The 13,921-nt window shown below is 36.0% G+C and overlaps 1 protein-coding gene and 1 pseudogene across 2 annotated transcripts in view; one reads left to right on the top strand and one right to left on the bottom strand.

Annotated features, from left to right (window-relative positions):
- LOC128570682 (rho GTPase-activating protein 15-like) overlaps nt 1-13,921 on the bottom strand; it is a 152,329-nt gene that overhangs the window by 95,542 nt on the left and 42,866 nt on the right. For both annotated transcript variants that reach the window (XM_053570063.1, XM_053570064.1), the window contains exon 5: nt 7,063-7,152. In XM_053570063.1, the coding sequence (XP_053426038.1) occupies nt 7,063-7,152 (90 nt within the window). The remainder of the gene's footprint in view (nt 1-7,062; nt 7,153-13,921) is intronic.
- On the top strand, nt 11,609-13,245 carry LOC128570678 (methionine aminopeptidase 2-like; annotated as a pseudogene).

Raw genomic sequence — 13,921 nt, 5'->3', positions numbered from 1 at the left:
TATCAAGAGTAATTTGAATAGCGTTTGCTTTCTTCTAGTGTGACTGTTACTATGTACTGAGAGAGCATCTTTCCTGTACCCTTGGGAAAGCATCACGTTTGGATCGCACTCAACATTTAATCCAGCGTGCTTCTAGTGTCGTGTCATGGGCTCAGACAGTTCCTTAAATGTAAAATTTTTGTGTGAACATCTCACTTCCTTTGGGACATCTCATCCTTGTCACAACCACTTTCCTCATCTTAGTGTGCGTTCAGTGAATTCCACCCGCTTCGTAGCTAGAGTCTCTGGACGTCCACCTTCCCACAGTTGTCTATTCTGTGGGACTTCATTTATGTTCTATTCAAATGCCACTTCAATTCCATCTTTACCATTTTTTGTTTCTTTGTTACACATTCATCTTTGTTAACCAATTCCCTTACAGTGATCCATTTTTATACAGTGCTGTGTGGATTTATCACTTAGAGAAATGGAAGCAACACAATCTCACCCTTTGCTGTCAGTGTCTAAATGAAATAACAGATGTGCAATGTCAGATCACTAACAGACTTTGAAAGAGCTGCTGTGGTTGGTCACTAATCCTGATAGTTACCTGTTATTTACATAGGGATTTGTGGACTGAAGAGCTAGCCACAAAGTTTGTACTGTATGCATTTGCTCACAGTTAATATGCCACAATAACTGAAACGTGAACCATTTTATTGAAGGGCTGGTATTTTTTTTTAAACCTAAATGGCTGACATCAGGCATAGCTAAAATGGAAAAGCCTGGAGAGCCCATAGTATTAGTGTGTGTGTGGGAAGAGTACCACCTATGCGTTCACCTCCAAATGATAGCAGCTTTGAAAACCAACAGACTAAATGTACTAACATTCCAATTAAAAGGCAGAGATTGGCAGAATGAATACAAAACTATGATCTTACCATCCCTTATAGTGTGTGAAAGAGACACACTTTAAAGACACAAGTGGGTTGAATGATGAAAAGATAGGTTCCATGCAAAAAAGTAATTAAAAAGACCTGGAGTGGATATGCCAATGTCAGACAAAATAGACTTTTAGGGAAAAAATTGTTCCTAAACAGAAAGAAGGACATTTTATAATGACGAAGGGTCAATCCATCAGGAAAACGTAAGTTAGAAACACGCATATACATGAGTCCAAAAATACATGAAGAAAAAGCTGACAGAATTAAAGGGTGAAGTAGACAACTCAACAGTAATAGTTGGAGATTTCAACATCTTGCCTTTCACAATAGATAGGATGAGGCAGAAGACCAATAAGGAAATAGAAGACTTGAACGACACTACAAACCAACTGCAACCAATACATCTCTAGAACATTCCACCTCAAAACAGCAGAATACACTATTCTTCTCAAGTGCACGTGAAACATTCTTCAGGATAGATCATGTTAGGCCACGAAACAAGTCCTCAATATAATTAAAAGTACTGAGATCATACAGATTATTTTCTCCAATCACAATGGAATTAAATTAGAAATCAGTAACAGAAGGAAATTTGGGAAATTCACAGATACATGGAAATTAAACAAAACACTCCTAAATAATTATGAAACAAAAAAGAAATCACTAGAAACATTAGGAAAAAACTTGATGAATGAATGAAAACAAAAGCATGACATAAAAACTTTGACATAGCTAAGACAGCCAAGAAATATTTGTTAAATTTACATACTTAAAGGAAAATTGAAAGTTATATTGAAAAAGATGAAAGTTCTCAAATTTATCACCTAAGTTTTCACCTTAAGCCATTAGAAAGAGGAGCAGAGTAAACTCAAAAGCAAGGAAAAATTAAAGATTAGAGTGTAAATATATGAAATACAGAATAGAAAAAATAGAGAAAATTAACATAAACAAAAGTTGGTTCTTAGAAGATATCAATAAAAATGGCATACCTTTGGCTATACTAACCAAGTAAGAGAGAGAAAGAGAGAACTCAAATCACTGATTATGGAATGATAGAAAAGACATCACTACCAACCTTGCAGAAATAAAAAAGATTATAAGAGAATATTATGAGTAATCACATTCTAACAAATTAAATAATCTACATGAATTGAAAAAATTCCCAGAAAGATCAAGCTACTGAAATTGACTCAAGAAGAAACAGAAAGTCCAAACAGAACTATAACAACCAAAGAGAGTGAATTGATAACAAGAGAAACTTCCCTCTAAAAAAGGTTTTGTCAGTTATGAAAACTGCTGTGTCTCCAGTATACAGAACAGTACCTGGTATACAGTAGGCATAAAAATATTTGCTTAGCTTGACTGAGGGCATGGATACTAAGTGAAAGACTTCATGTCTTTTCATAAAACATATTTTTCTAAAGAACATGACAAGCTACCTATATAGCTTCACATGTAATGTAGATAGATATTACAGGTGGAACGGCAACATCGCTTTATGAAGAACAAAAAATTTATGTTAGTTCTCAGAGGATAGCCAGTGCTTAGACAGAAAATAAGGGAGTTGCTTCAATGGCATTATGCAAGGCCTGAGGAAGACTCTTCCAACCTGCCTCCCAATAAGCAAAACATTCAAACCCAGTTGTCCGCCTTTTTCCAAGAGAGGGTCTTCCAACTTTTTGACATCTACCCCCAGTAAGAAGCATATTGTATACAGTGGCCCAGTAAACACAGACACACATAGATTATGCTCCCTCGCCCTTCCCCCACAACTGAAGCAAATGTTTCTGGAAACAAAGATTTTACCTATTACTTGAATTGAACTTTTCTGTTTTCTTCTATAAATGTTAATCACAACCCACCAAGTTTATTTTTCGTCTCTTAATAGATTACTGTGGTTTGTAAAGCACAGGTCTAAGAGATGCCTGTGACCAACACCACTACACTTCATATCCTCTGTTACCTCGGTGGCTACCAGTAGTCCAAGGCCCTCCAGTCAGCTGCTAAGATCTGGACTTAATACTGTGTTCATCTCCAATTTCCATCCCTCCTAAGCTATCTCTGTACCCCCCTGAATGCCATTTCTGTAAACTTTAAGCCACCCTGCATCCTCAGCATTTTGTTTGAACATTTTTCACCTCCTATTTTGGCTTGAAGCTGGACTGTCCTTGGATTCATTGTTACCTGCTGCAGCCCCCATTGGGAGAAGGTATTTATTTCACACACCCCACATACCTCAAGGAAGTCCAGAATTTGGGATAAGTTTCTTCCTTGTTAGTACTGGCTCTTTTAAACCCTTCCTTCCTTTTTCTCCTGGCAAAAACTAAACAAAAATCAACAAGAAAAACCTAAAGCTGGATGCTTTGAAGTTTATTCCCTTAGACTACACCATCTTCTTCCCCTCTTCTTCCCCGTCATTCACTGGCTTCCTCTCCACTTCTATTTCTGGGATAATTTTTAATGACTTCATCCATGTGGGTGGACCATCCAATGTTCTTGCCTCTCAGTTCCTTGGCCTTGGCTCTTCCAGTGAGCTTTTCCCTGTCCTACGTCAGTCACTCACTCCTTTGCCCGTGCTGTAGACATGGGCTCATGAGCTCAAATGGTTGTAGGTAAGGCACTCGCCACCGATGAGCAAAGAGGCCAGGTGTTAGTTTCCAGAGAGTGGTAGAAGCTGTCGCCTCCCTACCTGGTGCTGCAAGTCTCTTTCACCCCCATAGAAATGGAGGTGTATTCTCAGGAGAAAGACTGGAGCAGCATCAGGTATGATGGGCTGTGCTACCAGAGTGAAGACGACAGAGCCACGGGACAGTTGTGTACTGCGTGACAAGATGTTAAGATTCTTTCTGCCTCCCAGCTCCAGAATGCTGGCAACCTCAGACAAGAGATTTACGGGAGATAACGTTTTTTTGGTTAAATCCATAGGTTTTATTATTATGATTATTTAAGCCATGTTTATACTGAACCTACAATTGTACCATGATTGCCTCATCTTTTCCTTATACCTTTATTTTACTTGAAATTAATAGTTGCCTTGTTTTCAACTTGTTCTTTTCCTAGAACCCGTGGGTGAGGGTTCACATATCTGCAACAATAACGTCAAATGCCTTGTAATACAGCTTCCCATGCCCTCAAACCAGCCAGACAGTCTATCAATTTCATTTTTCCCTGGACTCAGGCCTCTGCCCATCTCTGAATCCACATTAATAGTTTGATAAGCTTTTGACTATAAAGGAAATTTAGCTTTTAAAACAAAGAGAAAATGAAAACTTAAAGGTTTAAATGGGCATATACAAACAAATGGAATCCTTCCATTTTTTTAATATCACAAATGTGTTCTTCTGAGACTTTCAAGCGTATCTTAAGCACACACTATTTTTGTTTGTTTTTATATTCATTTTAAGATCAATTTCTCCATAGACATTGTAATTATGCAGCATATAATTGCTAATCCATCAACTTTTTGAAGACAGATTTCAAATTTTAAATTATTTCTAATTTGCACTTCTTTGATTTTTCTTGAACCAAAAATCTCAATAGTCATTTGCTATCTGTAATCTATAATTCATAGACTGAGATTGAACACCAAGCCTAATTCAAACTTGGAATTCTAAAGCTATTTCTGATATAGTACATCAGCTGAAGCTATGATGGTCTTTTTCAGTCAGAAAGGAACACTTCATTATTCTGTAGGTAATGAAACTCCTGCTCACACACACTCAAACACCCAACAATGCCTTAATACCATGTTTTTGAGACATAATTATGTTTATCCTGATCATTTGCGAGTTAGAGCAGCTAATGTATCTAATCAAATATTGATGCAGTCATCTAGATTTAGCTCTCCAGCAAATCCTTCCCAATGCATTTTTGTTAACAGAACTATAAAAGCTATTTATACTATTCTTCTCAAAAGGCTTACTCGCGTAGTCTGGATCTATGGATACATATTAGTAAATTTCACCACAGCTCATGTGTTCAGGTGATGAGAAGAGTTCAGCATGCAAATAATGAAGTGGTTCACCCCCTGCCCCAAAAAATATGAAGCAGAAAATTAAACTTGAATGTCTTTAGCTTTGTTATTCACAATATTCTTAAAATCACCTCTGATTCTTCAAACTACAGGGTACAATATAAAAAATAAAGCAGATAAACTGATGTAAGAACACCATGGCCCTATGGTCACTCAGTTACATTACAAACAAAACTAGCTGGCAAGATTTTCACCTCCTAAAGCTAAAAAGTGAGAATGCTTTTTAATATCTTTGGAAGTACCTATATTTAAAAATACAAAAATCAAGTAGAAAATTGCAACAGGAGGTGGTTAGTCATGTTCAGAAAAAGATTAGGATGATACTATCAATATAGATGATTGAAATGCATCTCTCTCTAGGCATGTAAAATTATACATAAATATTTTTAAAGTTTTTCTTCAATATTTACAGCCTTGTATTCATCATACATAGTTGACTGTTATCCATATTTTTGGTCTAATTTAACTTCATAAGGTTAACAGAAGGAACTGAACAAGCCTGGCTTAGCCACTCTCTAAGAGTTTCTATTGCCCAAGAATTATGTCTATGTCAAATTTCAATATCTTTCTTTTACAACTTTGGGGACTATGTTGCTAAATCCTTAATACATAATAAGGCTCCACCACTGAGCTCACCTGATCTAGACCAGAGCTTTCATTTTGGTTGTCTAGGTTATTATAAAAGCTAGGATTATAATCTTTAAATTTTGTTATTTATGGCAGAATAATAAAAAAAATAAGAAATTGAGAAAACAGGGTATATCACTTTAAAGCAAAATTTGTTTCTCTGATTCTGTACGGCCACATTTTAATAATTTCTGGCTTTAGAGCGTTGTGTCCAAACAAGTTGTATTTGATTTTCTTTTCTTTTTTTTCATTTTTTTTTAAACACATGTTCTCCCCTTTCTCCTTTCCTCCCTCCTTTCCTCCCTCCTTTCTTCCCTTCCTTCCTCCTTTCTTTCTTTTTAAAGTTTACCATAAATTGACCCATCATAATTGCATATATTCTTTCACTTTCTTTTCTGATAAAAATAATTTCTATACCTAAATAGATTAAACTAGAACCAGAAAAACAATTTACTCCAGAATACATTAAAAATGTTTTTTGTTTTCTTTTGTTTTTTCAATGTGAACAGACCCAAATCATTTGGATTTAACTGAATTATCATGTGGAAAATATAGATCAGACTGGAAGCCAACTTTTCTCCCTCCTGTGAAAATATAGATAGGAAATGTCAGCTACCTAAGCTTCTATAAGACCTAACATATTAATTATCTTCAGCACAGTATTTAAGAACAGAAGAATTGGCTTCCCTTCAAAGGCCAAATGCCCTTAAAAGTTATTTAATTAAAAAAAATGTAATAATCTGGATTCCTGGCTACTAAATAATATAAATTCTAAAATATACCTATAAAACTTACTGGTTACTTTGAAATTTCATATAAAAATAAAAAATATCAAGCTCCATGGTCTAAAATCATTAATTGCCACAGAAATCACCCTAAATTATATGATTTTGGTTAACATTATGTAGTTTTTAATTTCTCTTAAAGATTTCATATGGTTCTTTCTATTTAAAGGTATATTATTATAATTATTAATCATAATCATAAATGTTTTCTGAAAATTAAAGTATGCAATATGGAAAGATTCATTTTATCGATTCAGCCCTTTCCATCCTTTAAGTTACACTGGTGATATAATTAATGACTAAAAGGCAGGAGTGTCTATGAACAACAGTAGCTTATCATTAGTGACTCTTAGTTTCTGTGTATCTGAAAATTCTATATTAAAAGTATTTGTTAAGCATTTTCAAACTCCAACACAATTAAACCCCAAACCATAAAAGATAGCACAAAATTCAATGATCTGTGTGTAAAACTAATTCATGCACGACAGATATTTTGTGTTCAGATAGCAACTAATCATCAGGGGAAAACAACAAACCAAACACAAGATTCAACAAGTCAATTTTTCGTAATAACCTTCAGAAAACTAGTTCTTGCACATGAACACATCACAAGAAGGTAATCTTACTTTGATTACTCAAGAAAGCTCTGATTTAGAGGAAATAGGAATAAACTGAATATATGTAGCATTCTTACCTGAAAGACATTCTTTCTGCTTGATTTTTCCTTGGCCCATTCTATATGTGCCCCATACAAATCCACACTTTCTGCTTTGTGCCCAGTTTTCTGTAAACCAAAATGAAATAAGATTAAAAAGCATATAACATTGTAGATACATTTCAAAGAAAATAGGTTTTATTGAGTTAGTAGCTATACATAGTTATAATATAAAGCCTTGCTCCAATCTCCTGGAAACCTAATTTGAAGGAATTTTTCATTTGAGACTTTATAATTTTTTTTTTTTTTTTTTTTTTTTTTGCCGTTTTTGTGGCCAGGGCTGGGTTTGAACCCACCACCTCTGGTATATGGGGCCGGCGCCCTACTCCTTTGAGCCACAGGCGCTGCCTGAGACTTTATAATTTTTACCATATAAAATTAGAAGTCTATTTTTTAAATTATATCACTCATTATAGATAATATAAAAAAATAATATTTAAAATGTTGACATTTTGAAATAGTGTTTTTAGTAATTATTAAAAAAAATTTAAAATCTGCTACTCAATAATGTGGAATATTGCTATTCAATTGATAACATAAAACCATTGTAAGTCACAAATTATTACACTTTAAAGGAAAAGAAAAATTAATAAATCATACTATAATGCGAAAAATTGTTAATTTTTAGTTTTGTGACTTTAGAAACGTTATTTAGAGCCTTGTTACATACATCATCTGAGAAGTGAGCAGGCAGATTAATTAATCTCAAAGACTCCTTTTAGGTTTGTGTTTCCTATACTAACAAACTCAGTAAATACTGTATTTATTGTACCAACTATGCCTTCTGGAAATTCACAATTTAGATATTAAGATTATACATGTAAGTATATGTATAATTTTATTTAATAAATGTAATACATACTAAATAGATTATAATGTATAGTTTCTTTATCATTACCCAATTACAGTGTAGATGTTAGTTAAAATTTGTTTTTATCTTGATAATTCATAATAATAAATTTATAGGAATATCATTTATATTTGCTGCTTCTTATTTTCATTTGATACAAGTGAGTCACACATATAATTTTAAATTTTCATAACTCCAATTATTAAACATTTTTAGTAACTAAAATTTATTAAAGAAAAACCATTACTTTATCAGTTTTAATATACATAGCCTATAATAGTTTTTTGGGCAATGTTTTCAACATGAACGTGAGCATAATACATAAAATAATAATATAATGGTAAAAATATTGAAAGATATTATCTGTCACATATGTTGCCTCATAACTATTTTGTCTAATTCTATGAGCTTAATAGAAATACTATTTGTCTGAAGCCACATCTCTGGAATTTTAAAAAATAAGTTGTGAGGGCTTTTGGGGGGGGACAACTGTATAATTTTTGTTCAAAACATTGTACAAGCCAAGCATAAGTTTCCTGCAGGATAAATTCAGTTGACAGGATAAAAGTTATAATATACCTGCCTTTCCCTTTTTTATTTAATAGTGACTTCATAAGAAATTCCTCAAGATTTGCCATCACCTTTAAATACCTCATATTTTGATCCATGAAAGTGTTTAATGATTTACCCACACTTTGCCAGCCAGGCGATTACTATTGTGGAAAATCTCAAAGTATGATTATGGTGTTCATTGTTAGGTGATTTGTGATGCAGGAAAATTAAAAACGACATCCTTCCTATAGAGTTAATTAAATTAGGTGATACTCAGAACCAACAAAAATAATCACTAATAATAACAAAGGGATTATCTTTTCTATATAATACAGTCTTATATGTAGTATTATATATATATTTTATATAACAAGCACTTTTTATGTGTCAAACCCTTCCTTAAGTTCTTTACAACTATTATTAATAATTCATTTAAATCTTACAGCAGCTTTATGAAGTAGGTATTCTTATTATTACCATATTTCAGGTAAGAAAGTGTGTCAAATGATTCGTTAAATTTCCTCAAGATAACAGAGCTAGAAATTGAGGGGCCAGGATTTAGATGCCGGCAGTGTCGCTCAGAGCCTATTCTTCACCACTACGCAGGGCTTGAAATTTGCCTATACGCTGTGCTCAGACTCATGCTTAAACATGTATGAATTTGGGGAAAGTTATGGCTTGCACACTAGACTCTAGGACAGGCATAGTGATCTTGCTTTTGTCCTTTTCTGTTAAACTTGATCTCGCAGTAGGTCCTTTGCCCTACCTTTTTGCCTAGAATATTTCCTGATCTTCACATGGCCAGTTCCCTCTTATCCATTAGGTCCCAGTTAAATGTCACCTTGTTAGAGGTGTTTTCTGATTGTCTTGTATAAAAGAGTTGTGCTTCAGTGCTCCTGGTTACTCTCTGGCTCACTACTTATTTTAATTTCGCTGCAGCCCTCCTCCCGACAGAAATTAACATATATATTTTTATATGCTGACCGTCTGTGTCCTACCCCCCCTCCATTTGAATTAAGCTCCCTGAGCTTGGGCCTTGTTTGCCTTTCCCTCCACTGTTTTTCCCAATGTGTGGAAGATTGCCTGGCCCATAGTTGTTGTTCAATGAGTATTTGCTGAATTAATGAATGAAGGAAAAATACCAAAATGCAACTATCATTTGTGATTTGGAAGGGAGACTTGGGTATCTTAAAATTCCAATTTTACAAAAATTAAGATTTGTATTTTTTTTCCCAATGGGTATGAAGTCTTTGGTTTGTGATTTAGAAGTGACAAACGGTTTAATGGACTCATATTTAGATAGAATGTGGGATGTCACGGATCATTCACTGAGCAATTATTGTACACCTGCTGTGTATCAATGTGGGAGTCACTTTGCTGGGCACTGGGCCTCCAGGTTAAAGGAAAATATTGGCTCTTCTTTATGGATCCCATATTAGCCTCAGTATCTGTAATATTACCTATAGACTCCATAGGATACAGAGGAAACCTGTGGGTAAAAAGCATTCTAAGCTTTCCACAGTCTTATCATACTCTAGTGATGTCAATCTCGAAAATGTTCTTGTCAGCATCATGGACTAAATCACATGGCAGCTGGCTCAGGTTTCTTGCCCTCGGAACTCTCTCAATAATCTCATGGCATCATCCACCTGAGCACTTTCTCCACATCGCCCTGTCTCTTCCATTCCTCCTGATCTCATCCCTTCACTTCCTCTCCACTTCAGAAGTCTTTGTGCTGCTTCTCACTCCAAAATCCCACTTCCAGAGCTTTCCTCACTGCCACTCTGTTGTCATGTGTGATTCTGAAGTTATTGAAATCGTCCACTTTTGTGCAGTCTCCCAGCCTCTCAAGCCCCTCTTGAGTTCACTTCTTTTGTGACCAGCAGTGGTCCCTGATTCAACAGTCAGCAACTCCCTCCACTGATACCCTTCTCATCTGCTTGTCCCTCTGTGATCTTTCTCATACCACCGAATACTGGACTAACAAGACCTCCTTCGGCTGGGTCTTCGACTTTGCTGGGTAAACTTTTGATGTGTTTCTGGTCCCTTTCTCTTCTTCCTCATGACACCTCTTTTCCAAAGCTTTGGGCCTCATTAGTCTGCCCCATCCAGTGATTTACTCCTACTTCACAGGCATCATGGAGTTTTTGTGCTGGAAACTTCGCAAATTTTCACACTTTTCATATTTAGTTTGTATAATTAAAATAAAAAAATATATAAACTTTAATGACAGCTTCCTATCTTGCTCTATGAACACTTTATATTGATATCTCATTTATCCCTTAAAACAATCTGATAAAAATATTACTATTGCCTTCAACTTACACATGAACAATCTCAAACAGGTAGTGACCAGGTGCCTTATGTAAGATCACACACTCAGGATGTGCCCCACCTGAGATATGAACTCACTTTTATCTGACTCCAAGTTCCAAGTCCTTGATCACAACAGAATACATGGCCTCCCCACCATACCTCTATCTTCCTCCTACTAGTTTATTTACCTAAAAATCAATGCCTTTTTTAGGTCCAAGAACAAGTATTCACATATTTTACTTTTTCTCTATAAGTGTCAACATTTCTCACTTTCCCTCTGGCTTCCAAATTCCAGGCCTGGATCTGTGACTCTTACCTAATGAACTTGCTTGCCTGGATATGACAAGTTGCTGCTACCAGTATCAACATTACCTGGCCCATCAGTGCCACATGGTCCATAAATGACCCACAAGGCATGCCCTGTCTTGCCCCAAAGGGAGCTCAAAGCTTATACCTCTCTAGTTCCTAATTTTATCCAATCTTGTGTCTTATTTTCTGAGCTGTCCCTTTCTCCTACTCTCAAATGGATTATATCATTTAGCTTGTAACTATGCTCAATTCAATTCTTTGTACCAAAAAAAAAAAAAAAAGGAAAAGCAAGCATCAGCTCCACAACCTGACTTTTTCTTGGTCTTACCTATTTCCCTTTCATTATTGCCAGATTCTTCCTTGTTTTGCATTCACATTCTGTCTGATCATGTTCCATTCTCTCCTAACCACTGACATCTGACTTTTCTAAAAGGTCTTGACCATTCAGATCAACACAATCTGGTGCCGCTCTCATTCCCTCACACTCTCTCAGGCAACATGGCGGGTGTGGAGGAGGCAGCGGCCTCGGGAGCCACCTGAATGGTGACTTGGATGCAGATGACAGGGAGGAGGAAACTGCCTCTATGGCTGAAGAAGCAGCCAAGAAAAAAAGATGGAAGAAGAAGAAGAGTAAAGGGGCTGCTGCAGTAGGGCAACAAGAACCTGATAAAGAATCAGGAGCCTCAGTGGATGAGGTAGCAAGAAATTGGAAAAACAAGCATTGGAAGAAAAAAAGAAAGAGATGATGATGATGAAGATGGAGATGGTGATGGGGATGGAGCAACTGGAAAGAAGAAGAAAGAAGAAGAAGAAGGAGGAGGAGGAGGAGGAGGAGGAGGAGGAGGAAGAAGAAGAAGAAGAAGAAGAAGAAGAAGAAGAAGAAGAAGAAGAAGAAGAAGAAGAAGAAGAAGAAGAAGAAAAGGAAGGAAGGAAGGAAGGAAGGAAGGAAGGAAGGAAGGAAGGAAGGAAGGAAGGAAGGAGAGATCAAAAGTTCAAACAGACCCTCAGTTCCAATATGTGACCTGTATCCCAATGGTGTATTTCCCAAAGGACAAGAGTGAGAATATCCACCCACACAAGATGGGCAAACAGCTGCTTGGAGAACTACAAGTGAAGAAAAGAAAGCCTTAGATCAGGCCAGTGAAGAGATTTGGAATGATTTTCGAGAAGCTGCAGAAGCACATCGACAAGTTAGAAAATATGTTATGAGTTGGATCCAGCCTGGGATGACAATGATAGAAATCTGTGAAAAGTTAGAAGACTGTTTACGCAAATTGATAAAAGAGAATGGATTAAATGCAGGCCTGGCATTTCCTACTGGGTGTTCTCTCAATAATTGTGCTGCCCATTATACTCCCAATGCTGGTGACACAACAGTATTACAGTATAATGACATCTGTAAGATAGATTTTGGAACATGCATAAGTGGTAGGATTATTGACTGTGCTTTTACTGTCACTTTTAATCCCAAATATGATACATTATTAAAAACTGTAAAGGATGCTAGTAATACTGCAATAAAGTGTGCTGGAATTGATGTTCGTCTATGTGAACATCATAGACGTTGGGGAGGCCATCTAAGAAGTTATGGAATCCTATGAAGTTGAAATAGATGGGAAGACATAACAAGTGAAACCAATCCGTAATCTGAATGGACATTCAATTGGGCAGTATAGAATACATGCTGGGAAAACAGTGCCCATGGTGAAAGGAGAGGCAACAAGAATGGAAGAAGGAAAAGTGTATGCAATTGAACCCTTTGGTAGTACAGGAAAAGGTGTTGTTCATGATGACATGGAATGTTCACATTACGTGAAAAATTTTGATGTTGGACATGTGCCGATAAGGCTTCGGCACCCTTGCCTTCTGCCGCAGATGGCTTGATCGCTTAGGAGAAAGTAAATATTTAATGGCTCTGAAGAATCTGTGTGACTCGGGCATTGTAGATCCATATCCACCATTATGTGACATTAAAGGATCATGTACAGCACAGTTTGAACATACCATACTGTTGCGTCCAACATGCAAAGAAGTTGTCAGCAGAGGAGATGACTATTAAACTTAGTCCAAAGCCACCTCAACATCTTTATTTTCTAAGCTTTGTTGGAATACATTATACTAGAATTAATTTGCAACATGTTGTCTGTTTTAACCGTGGACCTTTGTAATACTTTTTATTCATGTTAAAAAAGAAGGAATTTGATCAAAGGCAAACGGTCTAATTAACCAAGGAAAAAGCTTTCAGGACTTTTCAAATGTTAACTGTTTTAGTTTCTCCTGTCTAGGAAATGCTATAAAGCTTAAATTAGTTAGGAATGACTTAAACATTTTGTTTTGAACATCTAAGGGATGCTTTTTGGATGTTTATATTGCCATATTCTTACTTGAATGCTTTGAATGACTACATCCAATTCTGCATCTATACTCTCTGGTATTGCTTTTTAACCTTCCTGGAATCCATTTTCTAAAAAAAATAAAGACATTTTCAGATCTGACAAAACAAACAAACAAACAAACAAAAAAACAATCTGGTGCCCTTCTTTCCCATCAGCATCTTACCTGAACTCTGTATTCTGAACTCTGTATCGTTAGCTTCTGTCGACCTTTTTCCTTAAAACCCTCTTGTTCCTGAGCTGTAAAAATACCATATTTTCTTTCCAAATTCTTTCACTTTTTATGTCTCTTTGGGCAGGGCATGGTGGCTCATGCCTGTAATCCTAGCACTCAGGGAGGCTGAGGCGGGTGAATCACCTGAGCTGATGAGTTTGAGACCAAATTCTTTCTCTTTTTATACTCTTCCTTCTTTTTTCT

This window comes from Nycticebus coucang, chromosome 18 (assembly GCF_027406575.1).
Source record: "Nycticebus coucang isolate mNycCou1 chromosome 18, mNycCou1.pri, whole genome shotgun sequence".
NCBI classification, from domain to species: Eukaryota; Metazoa; Chordata; class Mammalia; order Primates; family Lorisidae; genus Nycticebus; species Nycticebus coucang.
Note: the sequence above shows the minus strand (reverse complement) of the source record. Positions and strands in the feature narration are given on the sequence as shown.